This window comes from Muscardinus avellanarius (assembly GCF_963383645.1).
Source record: "Muscardinus avellanarius genome assembly, chromosome: 1".
In the NCBI taxonomy this organism is placed as follows: Eukaryota; Metazoa; Chordata; class Mammalia; order Rodentia; family Gliridae; genus Muscardinus; species Muscardinus avellanarius.
Window position 1 is genome coordinate 232,339,337 of NC_137786.1, and position 21,069 is coordinate 232,360,405.

The window sequence follows — 21,069 nt, forward strand, 5'->3', positions numbered from 1 at the left end:
GGCAAAAGGCAGGTGGAGTTCTGCAGCCTCTTGTCTGCAGCGATTCTTTCTCCTTTAGGGACTGAATTTTCTTTAGGTCCCTAAATGACGACGCTTTGGAAAGAATCTGAGGTGGACAAAGGCTTCTTGAGCCAATGACACTTTATTACAAAAACCCCAAGAAATTTATACCCTTTACCAGTAAAGTTAAGAAAAAAAAGGGGGGGGGGTCTTTCAGCTGGCTGTTGGCCCTCGAAGAATTAACTCCTGTTCCTCTCCAAGGTCCCAAGGTCTTGTAGATAAGCAGTTCCAGGTGGCAGCCTCCCAGAATAGTCAAGGCTTGGGAGCTTCTCGGGGAATCTTCTTTAACTTTTCCTGGAACTTTTCCATCTTTTGGGCTCAGTTCATATAGCAAGTGTGGGGAAATGTGGTGATTTAGGTGGATGTGATGGAGTTTCTTCAGGTGTTGGTACCTTATCTTCTAAGTCTGAAAGCTTAAGCAAACTCACAACACAGTTTGGCAGACAAAATACCACAAACAACACCACAAGGTTCTTAGTTCTAATTGTCAGATGTATTTCCTTAACTGCTGAGTACTCTTCTTTAAACAACAAACCTATTAAAAGAATCCACTTCCCTGTCACAAACTCTCTGCAGCCTGCTTCTAACTTTCTAATTCCTTTCTTTCCCAGTTGGGACTTTTTTTTTTTTGATAAGCTCTTCTTTATGCAAAAATGCTTTTCTTACTCTTACGGTATTTCCTTTCCTTCATACATATATTTTTAGAACGTCTGTCCTTTATTTAGTCATATTCATTTCTAACTATGCGGTCAGTCAACAGTCTTTTTCTTTGGGTCTATTGTATTTGGGCAGCTAAGTTGTTTCTTTAAGGTCACACACACAAGGTTTCTCTCTGTCTCTAGGCAGGATTTCAAGGGTAAATAATTACTTTGAACTGAGCTACTTTGCCGGAGTTAATAGATAGTGATGAAGGTCAGAGGCCATTTGTGATTGCTGCAGCTGGGGTGCTTATCACAGTACCTGAATTCTGGCCAGTTTCTCGTTATTGTTGAGCAGAGCCAAGGACGTTTAGACAAATTATTAGAAAGTTTTATTTCCACGGACTCGATTTCTTTTTATAGTCCTAATTTCACATCACTGGAGCAATTCGTGTAGAAAGGAATAATAGTGAAGGGTATCTAAAAGTGGGGGGTACTTTGGCCAGAGACGATACCTCCTTCTCGGGGCGTTTTTGCCGATTTAACTATGTGGAGTGGGGTCTCAACACATAGATGCCGAGGCAGCAGGATGTCTTGGCACCCAGCCCTATTTGTTTCTTTGTTTTTTTTGTACTGGAAATTAGACCCAGAAGCATTCTACTTTCACATTATACCCCCAGACTGATTTTATTTCTTATTTGGAAAGAGTCTCACTAGGTTGCTGAGAGCCTTGCTAAATTGTGGAGGCTGGCTTTGAACCTGCGATCTCCTGTCTCAGCCTCCCAAGTCCTGGGATGACAAGCGTGCGGCACCACACATAGCGTCTGAGGGTTTTATGTTCTGTCTTTGTGGATCATTTTCATGGTGCACGGCACCTTCTGATGACTTCTAGGCTTTTTAAAAATTTCTTTCTTCTGATACTGGGGGTTGAACCCAGGGACATGCTACTTCTGCATGAGACAGCCCTGTTCTGTTTTTTATTTTGACACAGTATTTCATAAATCACTGAGGGTCTCCTAACTTGCTTAGGCTGAACCTGCAGTCCACCTGTCTCAGCCCCCCGGGTGCTGGGACTACAGGCATGCGCCACCGCCTGCCGAGGGGCTCTAGGCACCCGGCCAGTCCACGTGGAGCCTGTCCTAACCTCCCTCTTCATTTTGCTTGCATGCCACGAGTCTCTTGCAAGTTCGTTTTCAAAGCCTTTCATTTTCTGTCCCAGTGTGCAATTCTTCTGGGGCTGAATATATTTCCTGACCACAATAGTGAACACCTACATGGTTACTTTTGTGTGTGTGTGTATGTGTGTGTGTGTGTGTGTGTGCGCGCGCGCGTGTGTGGTACTGGGATGGAACCCAGGGGCATTCTACCTTCAAGCTACACCCCCAGGCCTATTTTTTTTATTCTTTATTGTTTATTCTTTATTCTTTATTTATTTATTTTTGCGGTTATGGGGATAGAACCCAGGGGCATTTGACCTCCGAGTTACACCCCCTGCCCTATTTTTTATTCTTTATTTTGAAACAGGGTCTCACTAAGTTGCAGAGGGCCTCACTAAGTAGCTGAGGTTGTCCACGAACCGTGATCTTCTGGTCTCAGCCTCCCAAATGCTGGGATTACAAGCATGTGCCACCACGCTCGGCTTGCTTTTTATTTATTATTATTATTATTTATTATTATTATTATTATTATTATTATTATTATTGTAGTACTGGGGTTCCTGGAAGCCCTTCTACATCCAGGCTACACTCCCAGACCTATTTTTACATTTTTATTTGGAAACAGGGTCTCCTGAGCCAGCGTGCACGGCTGGCTTTGAACCTGCGCGATCCTCCTGTCTCTGCCTCCCAGGCGTGGGGATGACAAGCGTGCGCCACCACGCCTGGCTTGCTTTTTATTTTTTTAGGTGCTGGGGATTGAACTCAGGGCTTTGTGCATGCTAAACAATCACCCTACTACTGAGCTATACCCCCAGCCCGGCTTATTTTTTTTTCCTTATGGTATTAGGGGCAGAGTTCAGGGACATTCTGCCTTTGAGCTACTCCCCAGTCTGCTGTTTTGTTCTTTCTTTCTTTCTTTCTTTCTTTCTTTCTTTTTTTCTTTCTTTCTTTCTTTTTGTTCTGCTGGGATTGAACCCAGGGGCATTTTACCTTTGAGCTACACTGCTGGGCTAATTTTGTTGTTGTTGTTGTTGTTTTTTGCAGTACTGGGGATGGAACCCAGTACTGCATTCTACCTCTGAGCAGCAACCCCAGCCCTATTTTTTATTCTTTTTTTTTTTTTTTTTTTGGTGGTACTGGGTTGGAACCTTTCTTCCTCCGGGCTACACTCTCAGACCTATTTTATATTTTTATTTGGAAGCAGGGTCTCTTAAGCCAGCGGGGCAGGCTTTGAACCTGTGCGATCCTCCTGTCTCCGCCTCCCAAGCGCGGGGATTACAAGTGTGCGCCACCGCGCCCAGCTTATTCTTCATTTTTGAAACAGGGTCTCACTGAGTTGCAAAGGGCCTCACTAAGTAGTAGCTGAGGCTGTCTGCGAATCACGATCCTCCTGTCTCAGCCTCCCAAATGCTGGGATTATAAACATGCGCCACCACACCCAGCTATTCTTTATTTTGAAACAGGATCTCATTAAGTTGCAGAGGGCCTCACTAAGTATCTGAGGCAGGCCTCAAACCTGCGATCCTCCTGTCTCAGCGTCTCAAGTACTGGGATTACAAGTGTGCGCCACCACGCCAGGCAGACCTCACTAGATTGCTAACGCTGTCCTTGCATCTGGGATCCTGGCCTCCCAAGTACTGGACTTGTGGATCCTGAGCACTGAGTGCTCATTTGACCCCCTCTGTCTGACTGTCCCACACAGGTAGCTGGACAAGGAAAGAAAGAATTTAAGCATTTCTTGATGGCTGTCTGTGTCAGGTATGGCTCAGGCTACCATTCATCCCACTTTAGAGATGTGGAAACTGAGACTCCCAGACGGTACTGGATCTGTGTGAATTCCCACAGCCAATGAAGGGCAGAGCTGGAATTTGAACCAGCTTTGCTTTTTTTTTTTTTTTTTTCTGGTTGTGGTGGAGATTAAACCCCAGGCATTCATTCTACCTCCATGCTACACTCCCAGCCATACTTTATTTTTGTGGTACTGGGGATGGAACCCAGGGGCATTCTAACTCCGAGCGCAACCCCCTGCCCTATTTTTAATTCTTTATTTTGAAACCGGGTCCAACTGAGTTGCAAAGGGCTTCACTAAGTAGCTGAGGCTGTCCTTGAACCGCGCTCCTCCTGTTTCAGCCTCCCAAATGCTGGTATTACAAGCATGTGCCACCATGCCTGGCTTTATTCTTTATTTTTTTATTTATTTTTTTATTTTTATTTTTTTTTAATTCTTTATTTTGAAACAGGGTCTCACAAGTTGCTGAGGCTGGCCATGAACCTGCAATCCTTCTGTCTCAGCCTCCCAACTACTGAGATTACAAGCCTGCGCCAACACATTCATAGCTCCTATTTTATTTTATTGTTGTTATTGTTTTGAAACAGGGACTCACTAAGTTACTTAGGGACCTCGCTAAATTGCTGAGGCTGGCTTTGACCTGTGTTTCTTTGGTCTGAACCTCCCAAATACTGGGATTACATGTGTGCACGACCATGCACCAACCTGCAGAAGAGCAATTGCTGGCCTAGCCCCTCCTGCACGGGCTACCCTGCTGGGTTCCCACCAGTGTAGTGGGCAGATCCAGCTTCTAACAGAAGCCCTATTTTTTTATTCTTTATTTTGAAGCAGGGTCTCACTGAGTTGCAAAGGCCTCACTAAGTAGCTAAGGCTGTCAGCGAACCTCGATCCTCCCGTCTCAGCCTTCCAAATGCTGGGATTACAAGCGTGTGCCACCACGCCTGGCTATACGCCCCTTTTATATATAAGGACACAGGTTCGGAGAGTTGGGGCGACCTGACCGGATCGACTCCGCAGCTGCAACGAAGGTCTGGTTCTGATGCCGCCCGCAGCCCTGTTTCCTGCCCTGGCCCCCTGGGGACCCGCTCTTCCACCAACCCCTGCCTGGCCCCGCCCCCATCTCGACAAAGCCCCGCCCAGTTCCTCCTTCAGCTCCGCCCCCATCCGGCCCCGGGCCCCGGCCCAGCGGCCTTCCGCCCCGCCCCGTCCCCGCTAGGCCCGCCCCATCCGTCCAGGCCCCGCCCACCACACCCACTTCCCGTCCCGCCCACACCCAATCAGGCGCGGCCCCGCCCACCTCGGCCCCGCCCCCGCCCCGGCTCCGGCGGCCGGAGGACCCGGAGCACAGGCGCCAGGGCCGGCGGCCCGGAGCGGGCGCGATGTGGTTCTTTGCCCGGGACCCGGTGCGGGATTTCCCGTTCGAGCTCAGCCCGGAGCCTCCCGAAGGCAGCCCGCCCGGGCCCTGGGTCCTGCACCGCGGCCGCAAGAAGGTGAGTGCGGCCCGGCTCCGCAGGCCGCGGCCGACCTCGGCCTCGCCTGGCTGGCGCCGCCGCCGCGGTCGCCTTGCGCCCGGCCTGACGTGGCGACCGAGGCTCCGGGCCGACAGGCGGGAGGGGGTGGGCAGTGCCGACGTGGCGGGCGGAAGGACCAAGGGACCGACGGCCGGACGCTGTGGGCTCACAGGGGCCGGGCTAAGCTCCTAAGGGCTGACCTGGGGAGAGACCTGGCCGGCAGCCCCGGTTTCCACTTTGGGGACCATCTCCGGACCTGCGAGATCCAGGCCGGGCGGCATGGTCAGCCCGGCCCCCACCCGTCAGGCCGATCGGTTCTCCCCCAGGCCACAGGCAGCCCGGTGTCCATCTTCGTATATGATGTGAAGCCCTGTGCTGACGAGCAGACTCAGGTGGCCAAAGCCGCTTTCAAGCGCCTCAAAACTCTCCGACACCCCAACATCCTGGCATACATCGACGGGCTGGAGGTACCTGTCTTTTGCTCCGGTCTCCACTCTGCTGTCCCTCGGTTTCCACACCCCCCCCGGCCTTAGCACCCCCAAACTTGAGTTTTGCTTCTCCACTACCTCTATCCCCATCCTGTCCCTCAGTTCCCCTTCCTCTCCCTGACCTGTCTGGACACCCCTGTCTCCCTCCCCAGACAGAAAAGTGCCTCCATGTAGTGACAGAAGCGGTGACCCCACTGGGCGCATACCTCAAGGCCCGCGTGGACGCTGGTGGCCTGAAGGAGCAGGAGCTGTCCTGGGGGCTGCACCAGATCGTGAAAGCCCTCAGCTTCCTGGTCAACGACTGCAGCCTCATCCACAACAATGTGTGCACTGCCGCTGTGTTCGTGGACCGAGCCGGCGAGTGGAAACTTGGGGGCCTAGACTACATGTACTCAGCCCAGGGCAATGGTGGGGGACCCCCCCGCAAGGGGATCCCTGAGCTCGAGCAGTACGACCCCCCGGAGTTGGCTGACAGCAGTGGCAGAGTGGTCAAAGAAAAGTGGTGGGTGACTGGGGGTGGCATGCCTCAGTCTGCTCTGTTCTGGTGGCTCCTGCAGCTTGGGGACCCTAGACTAGGTGTCATCCCCTGTCCCTTGCTGCCTGGCTGGGTAGCAAACCAGGGTCTTAGGAATGGGTTCTGCTTCGGGGTGCTAGGGCAAGATGGACACAGGCTTAGGTTTTGAGTGGTTCTGAATTTAAAAGCTGTGTGGCCAGGGGCAGATGTCCTTGCTTTTCTGCACCTCAGTTTTATTATCTGTTAAATGGGGCTAATGAAGACAGCTGCTTGAGCTGATGGGTCAGCTGAGGGACACATTGGGGCCTGCCTTGCAGTGGTGCCTGTGGCCCGGCTAGGTTGGAGGCCTGGCACTAGGTGGTAGGGCCCTGAGCAGTTCTGGTTACTGCCACAGGTCCGCAGACATGTGGCGCTTGGGCTGCCTCATCTGGGAAGTCTTTAACGGGCCCTTACCTCGGGCAGCTGCCCTGCGCAATCCTGGGAAGGTAAGTGTCCAGCCCCCAGCTGTCTGCCCCGGCCCAGCCACTCCTTCCCTGCTGGCCACCACCCCTTTCCTGACCCCGAGCCTGTCCCCACAGATCCCCAAATCGCTGGTGCCCCATTACTGCGAATTGGTGGGAGCTAACCCCAAGGTGCGTCCCAACCCAGCCCGCTTCCTGCAGAACTGCCGGGCGCCCGGCGGCTTCATGAACAACCGCTTTGTGGACACCAACCTCTTCTTGGAAGAGATTCAGGTGAGCCCCCCTCTGACCTGGGCTGTGGTCCTGCATTCCTCACCGTCACCCCCAGTCCATTTTTTGGGGGTTTTCTTACAATTGTACTCTGATGACAGGCAAGGATACAGAGTTAGGCCCTGAGGATGCAAACACCAGTTCTCACTCACTGTGTGACTTCTCATGGTGCAAGCTCAGCCCTAAACATAGTGCCCACTTCACAGGAGCATGGGAGGAGTTGGTGAATTTAAAATGCACAGCACAGCTGGGCGTGGTGGTGCGCGCTTGTAATCCCAGCATTTGGGAGGCTGAGACTGGAAGATCGCAGTTCATGGACAGCCTCAGCTTCTTAGTGAGGCCCTTTGCAACTCAATGAGACCCAGTTTCAAAATAAAAAATTAAAAAATAGGGCTAGGGGTGCAGCTCAGAGGTAGAATGCCCCTGGGTTCCATCCCCAGTTCCACCAAAAAAAAAAAAAAATACACACCATAAGCCAGGCATGGTGGTAATCCCAGCATTTGGGAGACTAGCCTCAGCTACTTAGTGAGGCCCTTTGCAACTCAGTGAGACCCTGTGTCAAAATAAAGAGTAAAAAAATAGGGCTGGGGGTGCAGCTCGGAGGTAGAACGCCCCTGGGCTCCATACCTAGTGTCTCAAAAAAAAAAAAAAAAAAAAAGCACAGTCATCTCTGGTATCAGTGAGAGGCTGGCTCCAGGACCCCAGAGAACAGCAGACTCTGATGGTCCTCAGCACCTTATATAAGATGCCACGGTGTTGCCGGCACAGTGGCACATGCCTGTTGTCTTAGCACTTGGGAAGCTGAGACAGGAGCCAAGCCCAGCAGCTTAGCAAGGCCTTCAGCAACTTAGGGAGACCCTGTTTCAAACTAAAGAAATAGAATAGGGCTGGGCGTAGCAGTGTTTTGGAAACTAGAAGAGATTTTATGTGGAACCTAGTTGAGTGATAGTTCAATAGCTCGGAGACAGGACGGGAGCCCCGGCACCAGGAGAGAGAAGCCATGGCACTGAGCAGGTTTACGGGAAGCCTGCTGTGGAGGCAGTCAGTGGTGCCTGGAAAACAACTAGATGTAGGAACTGAGGGAAGGAGAGGAAAGCTAAGGAGATGAGGAGGAGATGATGGTAATAGAATTTTTTGTGCGTGCGTGCGTGTTGCTAGGCATTGAATCCAGAGGTGTACTACCTCTGAACTCTCTCTTTTAATTTTTTTTTATTTTTGCGGGTCTGGGGGTAGAACCCAGGGGCATTTGACCTCCGAGCTACACCCCCTGCCCTGTTTTTTATTCTTTATTTTGAAACAGGTCCTCACTAAGTTGTGGAGGGTCTCACTAAGTAGCTGAGGCTGGCCGTGAACCACGATCCTCCTGTCTCAGCCTCCCTAATGCTGGGATTACAAGCATGTGCCACCATGCCTGGCCTGAACTCTATTTATTTATTTATTTATTTATTTATTTATTTTGCAGGTCTGGGGACAGAACCCAGGGGCGTTCAACTTTCAAGCTACACCCCCTGCCCTTTTTTTTATTCTTTATTTTGAAGCAGGGTCTCACTGAGTTGCGGAGGGCCTCACTAAGTAGCTGGGGCTGTCCGCGAACCGCGATCCTCCAGTCTCAGCCTCCCGAATGCTGGATTACAAGCGTGCGCCACCACGCCCGGCTCTATTTTATTTTTTACTTGGAAACAGGGTCTTGCTAAGCTGATGCAAGACTCACTGAGTTGCTAAGGTTGGTTTCGAACTTGTGACCTTCCTGTCTCAGCCTCCCAAGTACTAGGATTATAGGCATGTGCTACCATGCTTGGCTAATATCAGAATTTGAAAATTGGAAATGTAACAATTTTGGAAATGATTGCTATGTCAAGATGATGAGTTTAGAGCCGGGCGTGGTGGCGCACGCTTGTAATCTCAGTATTCAGAGGCTGAGACCAGAGGATTGCGGTTCGCGGACAGCCTCAGCTACTTAGTGAAGCCGTCCGCAAATTAGTGAGACCCAGTTTCAAAATAAAGAATAAAAAAAAATAGGGCAGGAAGTGTAGCTCAGAGGTCGAATGCCCCTGGGTTCCATCCCCAGACCCGCAAAAAAAAAAAAAAAAAAAAAAAAAAAAGGATGATGAGTTTAATTTTCATTCATACTCTTAAATATTTGTTCTTTTTTTTGATACCGGGGAGTGTGTGTGTGTGTGTGTGTGTGTGTGTGTGTGTGTGTGTGTGTTACTGGGTATTGAACCCAGGGGCTTTCTACCTCTGAACTATACCCCCAGCCCTATTTTATTCCTTTATTTTGAAACAGGGTCTAAGTTGTGGAGGGCCTCACTAAATAGCTGAGGCTGCCTCAAACCCATGGTCCTCCTGTCTCTGCTTCCTATATACTGAGATCACTAGCATGTACTACCACTCCTGGCTGGTACTAGGGATTGAACCCAGGGGTGTTCTACCTCTGAAATACAACCCCAGTCCTGTTTTAAGTTTTTGTTTGAAACAGGGTCTTGTTAGGTTGCTAATAGTCTTGCTAAATAACTGAGGCTGTCTTCAAACCTGTAATCCTCTTTTCTCTGCCGTGTAAATATTGACATTACAGGTGTGTACCACTATGCCTGGCTTATTACTATTTTTTTGGGGGGGCACAAGGGATGGAAGCCAGAGGCATTTAACTCCAAGCTATACCCCTCAGCCCAATTTTTAAAATTTATTTATATATTTATTTATGCGGTACTGGGGATGAAACCCAGGGGCATTCTACCTCCGAGCTATACCCCCAGCCCTATTTTTATTTTATTATTATTATTATTATTATTATTATTATTATTATTATTATTAATTTTTTTGTGGTATTGGGTTTCCTGGAAGCCCTTCTACCTCCGGGCTACACTCCTAGACCTATTTTATACTTTTATTTGGAAACAGGGTCTCTTAAGCCAGCGAGGCTGGCTTCGAACCTGCGTGACCCTCCTGTCTCCGCCTCCCAAGCGCAGAGATTACAAACTTGCACCACCAGGCCTGGCTATTTATTATTATTATTATTATTATTATTTTTTTTTTTTTTTTTTTTTTGCGGGTTTGGGTATGGAACCCAGGGGCATTTGACCTCCAAGCTACACCCTCGCCCTATTTTTTTATTCTTTATTTTGAAACAGGGTCTCACTGAGTTGCAGAGGGCCTCACTAAGTAGCTGAGGCTGTCCGCGAACTGGGAACCTCCAGTCTCAGCCTCCCGAATGCTGGGATTACAAGCGTGCGCCACCACACCTGGCTTGTTTTTTATTTTGAGACAGTGTCACTGAGTTGCAAACAGCCTCACTAAGTAGGTGTGGCTGTCCATGAACCGTGATCCTCTGGTCTCAGCCTCCCGAATGCTGGGATTACAAGTGCGCACCACCCGGGTGTGGAAAGCCTCAGCTACTTAGTGAGACCCTCTGCAAATTAGTGAGACTGTTTCAAAATAAAGAATAAAAAATAGGGCAGGGGCGTAGCTCAACGGTAAAATCCCCCTGGGTTCCATCCTCAGACCTGAAAAAAAAACAAGCAAGCATGCACCAGCCAGGCGTAGTGGCACACGCTTGTAATCCCAGCATTTGGGAGGCTGAGACAGGAAGATCGCAGTTCATGGCCAGCCTCAGCTAGTTAGGCACTTTGCAACTCAGTGAGACCCTGCTTCAAAAAATAAAGAAGAAAAAGTAGGGCTGGGGAGTATAGCTCAGAGGTAGAATGCCCCTGGCTTCCATCATTAGTACTGCTAAAAAAAAAAAAAAAAAAAAAAAAAAGGGCTGGGAGTGAAGCAGCTTGGAGGCAGAACATCCCTGGACTCAGTTCCCAGCACCAAAAACACATACACACACATGAGTTAGTTAGTTAATTAATTTTTTAAAAGGGCTGGGGTGTAGCTCAGAGGTAGAACGTTCCTTGGTTCAATTCCTACTATAAATAATAAGTAGATAAATAAATTCAAGCAAGGAAGCAGGGGCTACAGCTCAGAGGTAGAATGCCCGGTTCCATCCGCGGCGCCACCACACGCACACATAATGGCGCAGTATTGCGTAGAACCTCTGCATCCGCCACAGTCTGCTTCTTCACTCTATCACTGTGCTAGTGCTTTGCAGTTATCCCTCATAGTGAGGCTGAGTGTGATAAAGACAACACACAGCTCTTGGTGCGTCAACCCCACATGCTACCTGTTCCCCGGCCCGAATCCCGTAAGTCATCGTGAAATGACTTAACACCTAGTACGATGCACGTGCCGTGTAAAAGTTATCGTATTGTGTGGTTTAGGGGCTCCAACAAGAAAAATGTGTCTGTACGTGTTCAGTACGACACAGTATTTTCCGCCCTCCTTTTATCCGCTGCTGGAGAATCGCCACTGTGGAACACACGGCCGCCGTCGGGGCTAGCTCACCGCAGTGCTCGGTGACGGACCCTGCTTCTCTAGCCGCTCTCCACCTGTCCTGGCTCTGGTCCCCACGGGTGCCCTGCCCTGCCCTGGGTTGGGAAGGAGCTGGACCTGCCCTCTAGGAGCCAGCAGGGAGTGGCAGGCCCGGTCCCCGCCTTTGGGTGCTCTCGTGAGAGAGACAGAGACATGAGAATATCTGTGCTCCCTGGGTAACTGCTGGCAGGGTCATAGAGGGGCAGGGGCTCAGGAGAGGGCTGTCTAGAGGGTGACATTTGAGGTGGGGCCTGAAGAGCTCCACGCGGGAGCCTGGGGCTGGTCTCGGGCAGCGGTCCGGGCGGAGGGCGCAGCGGGTGGGGAGGTGTGAGGAACCCCTGCTCCCCTGAACCTCAGCGTCCAGGTCTGTCTTGGGGAGCCGCAGCGTCTGCCTGCTCTGACCCTTGTGGAGCACAGAGAGATGGCTGGGAATCAGGGGTGGAGGAGGCAGGCGACAGACACTTCCCCAGACCTCCAGGGAGCAGAGGGGAAGCCTGTTCAGGGCAGGACCGGGAGGGGTGTGGAGGGTGGGGAGCCTGAGATGCACCTTGAAGAAGCCACCGGAAGTGCCGGTACTGGGGGCAGCAGGAACCGTTATGTGGCATTCCCCTCACATGGCTGGCTGGCTCCTCTGGGCCGCCCCGCCCTTAAAGCAGCACAAAGGCCGCGCTGGCCAGTCCCCAGGAGGACAGGGCAGGCCAGGGCCCATCTTCCTGTTTGGGGTAGAGAGAACCCAGTTGTCTCAGTTGTGGTTTGGTCTCCCCTGACCCTGCCTCCCAAACTTGACTGAGCTGCTCGAGGCTACCCAGGTGTCCTTTGCCCCTAGCCAGAGGTCCCCTGTCCTGGGATAAGCAGTACCTATGGCCAGCAGCAGAGGGCACAGGGACTTTTAGGGTACAGAGCTACCCGGCTACTCTTAGTTGGTAACCTTGAGCCCCAGCCTCATCTTTTATTTTGGTACTTGGAATTGAACCCATGGGGATCTACCGTCAAGCTATGTGCCCAGTGTTTTTTGCTTTTATTTTTATTTTTATTTATTCATTTTTTATTTTTTTGGTGGTACTGGGGGAGGAACCCAGGGACTTTTCTACTTCTGGGCTATACTCTGAGACCTATTTTATTTATTTTGAAACAGGGCCTCACTAAGTTGCTGAGAGCCTCACTAAGTAGCTGAGGCTGGCTGTGAGCCATGATTCTCCTGTCTCAGCCTCCCAAATACTGGGAGTACAAGCGTGCGCTACTATGCCCGGTTTATTTTTATTTTGAAGCAGGGTCTTGCTAGTTTCATGAGGGTCTCACTACTTGCTGAGGCTGTCCTTGAACTTGTAGTCCTCCTGTCTCAGCCTCCCTAATCCTGGGATTACAAGCACGTGCCACCATGCCCGGCATGACAGTATCATTTGAATGGTGCAGTGCAGCAGGGGTCTCTGCTTGCTTCTTAATTGTGTGTGTGTGTGGATAAGCTCCTTGCCCTCTCTGTGTCTCAGCTTCCTAGTAGGTAAAAGGTGAATTGCATTAGAACTGCCTCAATAAACTGTGGAGAGAATTATTTGAAAAAAAATATGTGTACGCCAGGTGTGGTGGCGCACGCTTGTAATCCCAGCACTTGGGAGGCTGAGACTGGAGGATCACGGTTCGCAGACAGCCTCAGCTACTTAGTGAGGCCCTTTACAACTCAGTGGGACCCTGTTTCAAAATAAAGAATAAAAAATAGGACAGGGGATGTAGCTCTGAGGTGAATGCCCCTGGGTTCCATCCCCAGACCCGCAAAAAAAAAGTGTAAAGATCTTGCCAGGCATGATGGCACATACTTGTAATCCCAGTACTTGGGAGGCTGAGACAGGAGGATCGCAGGTTGGAAGCAATTTAGTGAGGCCCTCCACAATTTAGTGAGACCCAAATTCTAAATAAGAATAAAAAATCGGGCTGAGGGTATAACTTAGAGGTAGAATGCCCCTGGGTTCAATCCCAGGTACCCCCAGAAAAGATCTTAGCATGTAATTTGTGCTCAGGAAATGTGAGGTGTGGCACATCCTCGGGGAGGTGTGGAGACCAAAGGAGACTGCTGAGCTGACAGCCCAGCCCATGGTAGCATCGGGTGTGGGGTAACCTGGCTTGTAGTCCTCCATGGCTTGTAGGAGTCCACCCAGCCAGGACCAGGGGGCCGACAAGGCCCCACCTCTCAGCCTCATCTGGGCTACTGTGGGCAGCAGAGGCCGTGCAGGTAAAGGTTCGACCCCCAGGGCTGCTCTACCAGCTGGCCAGGCGGCAGATCCAGGACAGTCACAGACAGCCCCCTGCTGGGCGCCAGGCTCCGTGTCAGCAGCATTTTTTTTGGGGGGGGAAATTGGGGATTGAACTAAATGGTATTCTACCTCTGATACAGCCCCAGCCCTTTTTAGTTTTTGCAAAACCAGGGTCTCACTAGGTTGTTGAGAGTCTAAGTAGCTGAAGCTGTCTGGAACCTGCGATCCTTCTGTCTCAGCCTTCCAAGTGCTGGGATTACAGATGTGTGCCCCACGCCCAGCCATGCTGGCAGCTTTTATGTACATTTTTGGGTCGGATCCTCAGAACTACCCCATAAGGGGTAGAGTTATTGTCTCATCTTACACATGGAGGAACTTACCCCAGCCACGTGGCATTGGAGAGAACTGGGCTTTGGACCAGGCAGGCGGGCCCTGGAGCCCACAGCCCCAGGCCTGCTCCTTGAGGCCGGGCAAGCCCTGCCCTCACCCGTGCTGGGGTGTGTATGACTGGTGTTCTCCCTGGGCCCCGTTCTCGCTCCCCCAGATCAAAGAGCCGGCCGAGAAGCAGAAGTTCTTTCAGGAGCTGAGCAAGAGCCTGGACTCGTTCCCCGAGGACTTCTGTCGGCACAAGGTTCTGCCCCAGCTGCTCACCGCCTTCGAGTTCGGCAATGCTGGCGCTGTGGTGCTCACGCCCCTCTTCAAGGTAAGCAGGCCAGATGCCCCCATGAGGGGGCGCCTAGAGTCTCGGGAGCTGAGGGGCCAGAGAGTTGGCAGGGCACATCCCAGCCACCAGAGAGGCGGGCTGGTACTGTAGGGCGTCGGGGTCAGGGCAGACCCCAGGCCACGTGAAGAGGAGCTTCCTGGCCGTTCAGCCAGGGCCACCTGGCTGGCTGACAGAGGCTGTGGGGCTCGTGCCTTGGGGAGGAGAGACTCGGTGCCTTCACGTTCCTTCGTCCTCAGACCCCTTGGCCCTTCCTCCATTTCCCCAAGACATCCTCCCTTGTCTGATCTGTGCCCCCTGGTTCCCAGAGCCCGGGCTCTCCCTGCCCACCAACCCATTCCCTCTCCTTCCCCCTGACCACTCAGGTCCCTGACTTTTGGGGCTTGGATCCCCCTTCCTCCTTAGGCCTCAGCCCACCTTTACCTGGGCACCTGCCCACCCTCCCACCCCAGGGGACCCTGGTCTCTGAAGAGACTTACTGGAGGGGGAAGACAGTCCTCAAATCCCGTGTAGGTAGACTCCCTAGAAATTGTAGGCAGAATTCTCCGTACATGAGACACAGCGGTGACTGTATAGAGAGGGACACAGAGCTCTCGTCATCCCGCTAAGAGGCCTTGACCCTGAGCAGCTAAGGGCCGGCTGTGGTCAGAGGGGCTGCTGGGGAAATGCCTGCCCCCACCCCACCGTCGCCCCATTTCCACGCTGGGAAACGGCGGGCTTGAGCAAGTCACGAGAGCCGAGACTCTGGCCTCCTGTGGCCGTGGCTGAGTCCCTCCCGCTCCTTCTCAGGTGGGCAAGTTCCTCAGCGCCGAGGAGTATCAGCAGAAGATCATCCCCGTGGTGGTCAAGATGTTCTCATCCACCGACCGCGCCATGCGCATCCGCCTCCTCCAGCAGGTGGGGCGCCCGCCAGCCCCTCACCTGAGCCCCAGGCGTGACTCCCAGGAGCCCCGCCGGGGGCCCAGGCTCCCCGGATCCCTGGGCTCATTGGCAGGCCACAAGGCTTAGCGGGCCTCATCTCCTGGGCCCCTAGAATCGAGTACAGTCCCTCCTGCCAACCCCAGGGCAGCTGGAGGCGTCAGACAGGATTGATGGGAGCTAGGGTGAGGATCCTTGTGACCCAGGGAAAAGCTGTGACTCCCAGGTGCCTAGCATAGGCCAGGGAGAGGTGCTCAGGCAGCCCACCTGGCCGGCCAGTGCCGCATGAGAGGAGGGAGGGCGCAGAGTTCTCACGCCCCTGCCCCCGCAGATGGAGCAGTTCATCCAGTACCTCGACGAGCCAACCGTCAACACCCAGATCTTCCCTCACGTTGTGCACGGCTTCCTGGACACCAACCCTGCCATCCGGGAACAGACGGTCAAGGTGGGTGGGCCGGGCCCAGAGTGGCCACCCTCGTTTTCCGAGGCCTGGAGGGGCTCACTCCAGGACATAGAGGCCGTGGTTTGGGCTTGTGAGTGTGAACAGATTATGAGAGGGACGCAAACACATGCTTGTCCAGGTTGTGGGTGTAACCTTGTAGCCAGCCGGGCACAGGGTAGGCTCACAGTTGTCTCAGCAAACACTCACTGTATCCCTCTCTGCGTGGCCTGTGCCCCATGCGGGGATGCCGTATGTGCAAGACAGCCCAAACTCCCTGCCTTGGAGGGCACAGAGAGTGTGCCTGGCAAACAATAAGCAGAATTAGGAAATACATGTTAACACCGAAAAGTGAGAAAGAGCCGGGCATGGTGGCGCACGCCTATAATTCCAGTCCTTGGGAGGCTGAGGCAGGAGGATTGCAAGTTCAAGACAGCCTCAGCAACTTAGCAAGGCCCCCAACAACTTAGTAGTGAGACCCTGTTTCACAATAAAAATAAACCAGGCATGATGGTGCATGCTTATAATCCCAGAATTTGGGAGGCTTAGACAGGAGGATCATAGGTTCAAAGCCAGCCTCACAACTTAATGAGGCTGTCAGCAACATAGTGAGACCCTGTTTCCAAATAAAATATAAAATAGTGTAGCTTGGAGGTAGAAGGGCCCTGGGTTCAATTCCTAGCACCACAATAAATAAAAGATTTTGGGGATTCAGCTTAGAGATAGGATGCCCCTGGGTTCAATGCCCAGAACCACACGTAAAAAAAGAAGAGTACGGAAAGGAGGGTTTGCAGATTTATTTTTACATTTTTTTATGGTACTGGGGATTGAACTCAGGGGCATGCTACCTCTGAGCTACACACCCCATCCTATTCTCTGTGTTCAAACAGGATCTCACTAAGTTGCTGAGGCTGGCTGTGAACCTGAGATTCTCCTGTCTCAGCCTCCAAGTACGGGGATTAATGTGCCTCACCACACCTGGCTCAAAGGGTTTGTTGTTTTATCTTTTTTTTTTTTTTTTTGGTGGTACTGGGGGTGGGACCTAGGGGCTTTTCTACCTCCGGGCCATACTCCCAGACCTATTTTCTATTTTATTTGGAAACAGGGTCTCACTAAGTTGCTGAGAGCCTCACTAAGTAGCTGAGGCCGGCTTCGAACCTGTGCCATCCTCCTGTCTCAGCCTCCCAAGCGCGGGGATTACAAGCGTGCGCCACCACGCCCAGCTAAGGGTTTGTTGTTTTAAAAGGAGAACTACTAAAAGGGGGAGGGACTGCTTTGTGAAAGAGGTGTCCCTTTAAGGAAAGGGGTAAAGGACTGATCTGTGAGGAGATGAGGAAGAATTGTGTTCCCTATGCAGAAGTAATAGCAGGTGCAAAAGCCCTGAGGCTTGAAAGTGCCTGCAGCAGAGGTGGCTCCCAGAGGTCTAGCAGGGCTGAAAGGAAATGTGTGTGGGGATGGAGTCAGAGGGGTAATGGCTGAAAGGAAATGTGTGTGGGGATGGAGTCAGAGGGGTAATGGCTTTGCTCCAGGGCCTGTTGGCGCTCTCATTGGGAGTGAGCCCAGAGCCACATAAGGAGTAGAGGTAGACCTCAGAGGTAGAATGCCCCTGTGTTCAGTCCTGGATCGATATCTCTCTCTCTCTTACACACACACACACACACACACACACACACACACACACACACACACACGTTTGGTGAGGACAGAGAATTAACCATTGAATTAAGGCTCTTGGCGACCTGAACCCAAGCCAGTCTGGTAGTGTGGGGACTGTTCATGCAGAAGTCTGAGTGGAATGCAGGCAGAGAACAGAGCAGAGAAATGGGAGACAGGCACAGAGAAACTCCTGAGATCTTGCTGTAAAGGACACAGGAAAAAGGCGGCGGGGGGGGGGTGTCCTTCCTCAACATGCCGGCAGGGGCCAGGACCAGGCTCGGTGGGCTTCCAGGGCTTTGGCAGATCTGCTTGGAGCTGAGGGCCAGTGGCCTCTGCGCTCTCCCAGGGGGCCCTTCGTGCCCGGGCTCACAGCGCCCGCTGTCCCTCCACCCACAGTCCATGCTGCTCCTGGCCCCAAAGCTGAATGAGACCAACCTCAACGTGGAGCTGATGAAGCACTTCGCTCGGCTGCAGGCCAAGGACGAGCAGGGCCCCATCCGCTGCAACACCACAGTCTGCCTGGGCAAAATCGGCTCCTACCTCAGCGCCAGCGTGAGTGTTCTTCACAGCTGCCACGGCCGCCTCTGGCCGGGAGCCTGGACACGCAGGCCCTCGTCCTGCCAGGCTCCCAGGCCCCGGGCTCTGTTAGCTCATGCCCGGGCTCCAGATGGAGTGGGCTGTGCCTGTAGGGGTGGATCCGGAATCGAATACCCAGGTTTGCTTGGCCCCAAGCCTGCATGTGTCCCCCAACCTCATCAATGTAGACACCTGCTGCTTAATAGGAATGAAGGACTCGGGCAGCAGGGCCTGGAGGAGGGGGGCACCTGCTCTGTCACCCCAAGGCAGCCTGGGGCCAGGGCTCAGGCAGGAGAAGCCTGGATCCAGAGTTTTAGGTCAGTTTATCTAAGTTGTGATACATTCACATTTTCACACTGGGGCCCTCTGTTCTGGGATAAGACCTGGAGGTTCTGGCCCCCACTTTTGACCCTAGTACACTCAGGGGTCCTCTCTCCTGCCCCACCCAGACCAGACACAGGGTTCTCACCTCTGCCTTCAGTCGGGCCACCAAGGACCCATTTGCGCCATCCCGAGTGGCTGGAGTCCTGGGCTTCGCTGCCACCCACAACCTCTACTCAATGAACGACTGCGCCCACAAGATCCTGCCTGTGCTTTGCGGCCTCACTGTGGATCCTGAGAAATCCGTGCGGGACCAGGTGAGGCCCAGCTGGCTGAGCCCCGGGGTCACGGCGGTGTCTGGGCCCGGAAGCCTGGCAAGCGCTCGGAAACTCCAGAGACACAAGCTTGGCCCCGTACTACCCACAGGCTTTCAGGGCCATCCGAAGCTTTCTGTCCAAGCTGGAGTCTGTGTCAGAGGATCCCACCCAGCTGGCAGAAGTGGGTGAGTGGCCCTCTCCCTGCTGCCTGTCCTCTGTCACCTGACCTGTCCCACCCCCTGGAGTGTCAGAGCTAGAAACCCCAAGGAGCAAACTTGGCAGCCTCCCCCACTCATCAAGAGGGGACCAGCCTGGAGAAGGGAGGGGTGGTTACAGGGCATGGTGTCTGCGCATGCCCTCTTGAGCTAAGCCATGGAACCCAGGGCACCCACACCTGCCTCTCTCCTCCATGCTGCCCAGAGAAGGATGTCCACGCGGCGGCCTCCAGCCCCGGGATGGGAGGAGCTGCAGCCAGCTGGGCCGGCTGGGCCGTGACGGGGGTCTCCTCACTTACCTCTAAGCTGATCCGTGCACATCCCACGGCCACACCCACCGAGGCCAGCGCACCCCCGAGACCCACGCCCGAGGGTGAGCCAAGTGTCCCAGCGTAGCCACATTGGGCTGCCAGGCCCGGAGGTGCTGGTGACCAGGGCTGCTGCTGCTGCCTGGTCCTGGGGCGGCAACTAGCACATGGGACAGAGTGGGCTCTCGTCTCCTTGCGGTTTTCCTGTGCCCTTCCCTCTCCTCGAACCCTTTCCCCTCTGCAACCTTTGCCCTGTTCCAAGACTGCCCTGAGAGGTCAGGGGCCTCTGTTCCCAGGACATCCTGCCCCCGCCCCCACACCTGCGCCTGCGCCCCCCACCTCAAGCCACTGGGAGACGCAGGAGGAGGACAAGGACGCAGCAGAGGACAGCAGTGCTGCCGACAGATGGGACGATGAGGACTGGGGCAGCTTGGAGGTGAGCGGAGCTGAGGAGAGCCCCAGACCGGCTCAAAGCTGTGGGCCTGGCGAGCTGGGCCCATTCCTCTGTCAGGTAGGCCTCGGTGGAGGCCATTGCAGGCTAGAGCTAGCAGCTGAGCCCACTCAACCCCAGAGGCCGCAGCAGCAGCAGCGTGGGAATGAGGTGGGGCAGGAGGGGCGGCTGTGCCTAGTCTCCCGTGTGCTGTCTCAGCCCAGCTGGCAAGGACAGGCTACCCGTGTCCGGAACCACACGGGCCGCTGGGGGGTGGCCAAGGATGGAGAGGGCTGCCCTGAAGCAGAGATGGCAGAGCTCTCGGCCGCTCCCCTCTGGCTGGCAGCCATCTCTGGCCCCGTGGGATGTGAGGCTGCGAGCCACGCAGCAGCTTGACCTGGCGCCATGGGGGTGACAGGAGGGCCCGAATGCCCGCTTTACAGACAGGCAAGTGGAAGGGAAGCGAAGGGGAGCAGAGCCCAGCCTGACCAGGCTGCCGCTCCCTTGCCTTCCGGGACTGGGATGCCACTGGCTAAACACCCTCCTTTCCGCACTGCAGCAGGAGGCCGAGTCCGTGTTGGCCCAGCAGGAAGACTGGAGTGCCCGGGGCCAGGCAGGCCAAGCTGGGCAGGTGAGCGGGCAGGTAGGCTGTGTGCCTGGGGGACAGGATCCGGCCCCCACCTGGCCATCCCTACCTCCCCCTGCTGCCTTCTGCAGGTCAGCCACCCAGAACACAAACCCCCTGAGTCAGACTGGAGCAGCTGGGAGGTGGAGGGCTCCTGGGAGCAGGGCTGGCAGGAGCCCAGCTCCCCAGAGCCACCCCCTGAAGGTACGCGGCTGGCCAGCGAGTATAACTGGGGCGGCCCAGAGCCCAGCGACAAGGGTGACCCCTTCGCTGCCCTGTCCATGCGTCCCAGCGCCCAGGTATGGGGCCACTGAGGGTGCAGGCTGGGATGGACCTCAGCCGAAGCCTGCTCCTGTATCACCGCACTTCCCTTTGCAGCCCAGGCCAGACCCAGACTCTTGGGGCGAGGACAGCTGGGAGGGTTTGGAGACTGAGAGCCGTAAGTTCTTCCCCTGGAGGGCTGTCCCTCGGGGCCCAGTGGGTCAGCTCAGCCCCAGCTCACTCCCCCCACCCCCAGGTCAGGCAAAGGCCGAGTTGGCCCGGAAAAAGCGCGAGGAGCGCCGCCGGGAGATGGAGGCCAAGCGCGCAGAGAAGAAAGCAGCCAGGGGCCCCATGAAGCTTGGGGCCCGGAAGCTGGACTGAACCCGGGGTGGACCTTCCAGCCACGGGCGCCCCGCGGATGTATTTATTGTACAAACCATGTGAGCCCGGCCGCAGGCCAGGCACATCTCACGTGTACATAATCAGCCACAATAAATTCTATTTCACACCTCCTGTCCTGGGCTCAGCCAGCCTCTCCCAGGTGGCTGGGATCTGGCGCTGCCCTGTGCGGCCCCTGCCAACCGCAGGTGTGAAGAATTTGCTTTGAAAGCTGCGAGTAAATTGAAGAGGCACGATCTGACTTATCAGTATCTAGGAATTGTCTTCAGGGAAGAGGGCTGACTGCCCTGCCGACCCAGCACCCATCAACTGGGAGGGCCACTGTGGGCACCTGGA

The 21,069-nt window shown here is 54.0% G+C and overlaps 1 protein-coding gene across 14 annotated transcripts; it reads left to right on the forward strand.

The window, feature by feature from the left end:
* Positions 1 to 5,023: 5,023 nt before the first annotated feature.
* SCYL1 (SCY1 like pseudokinase 1) lies at positions 5,024 to 20,756 on the forward strand (the record flags this gene model as incomplete). Of its 14 annotated transcripts, none has more annotated exons than XM_080711399.1 (17): positions 5,024 to 5,134; positions 5,482 to 5,622; positions 5,796 to 6,145; positions 6,552 to 6,642; positions 6,736 to 6,891; positions 14,092 to 14,250; positions 15,058 to 15,165; positions 15,518 to 15,631; positions 17,678 to 17,833; positions 18,307 to 18,495; positions 18,605 to 18,684; positions 19,058 to 19,083; positions 19,315 to 19,454; positions 20,008 to 20,079; positions 20,166 to 20,372; positions 20,452 to 20,512; positions 20,591 to 20,756. In XM_080711399.1, the coding sequence occupies 17 exons, from the start codon at positions 5,024 to 5,026 to the stop codon at positions 20,713 to 20,715; spliced, it is 2,286 nt and encodes a 761-aa protein (XP_080567525.1). In that variant the 3' UTR covers positions 20,716 to 20,756. The 14 variants fall into 14 exon arrangements, with proteins under 14 accessions (XP_080567525.1, XP_080567529.1, XP_080567530.1 ...); XM_080711403.1 differs by having other exon boundaries at positions 18,605 to 18,680; positions 18,916 to 19,102; positions 19,364 to 19,454; XM_080711404.1 differs by having other exon boundaries at positions 18,605 to 18,680; positions 18,916 to 19,102; positions 19,364 to 19,454; positions 20,011 to 20,079.
* Positions 20,757 to 21,069: the final 313 nt, after the last annotated feature.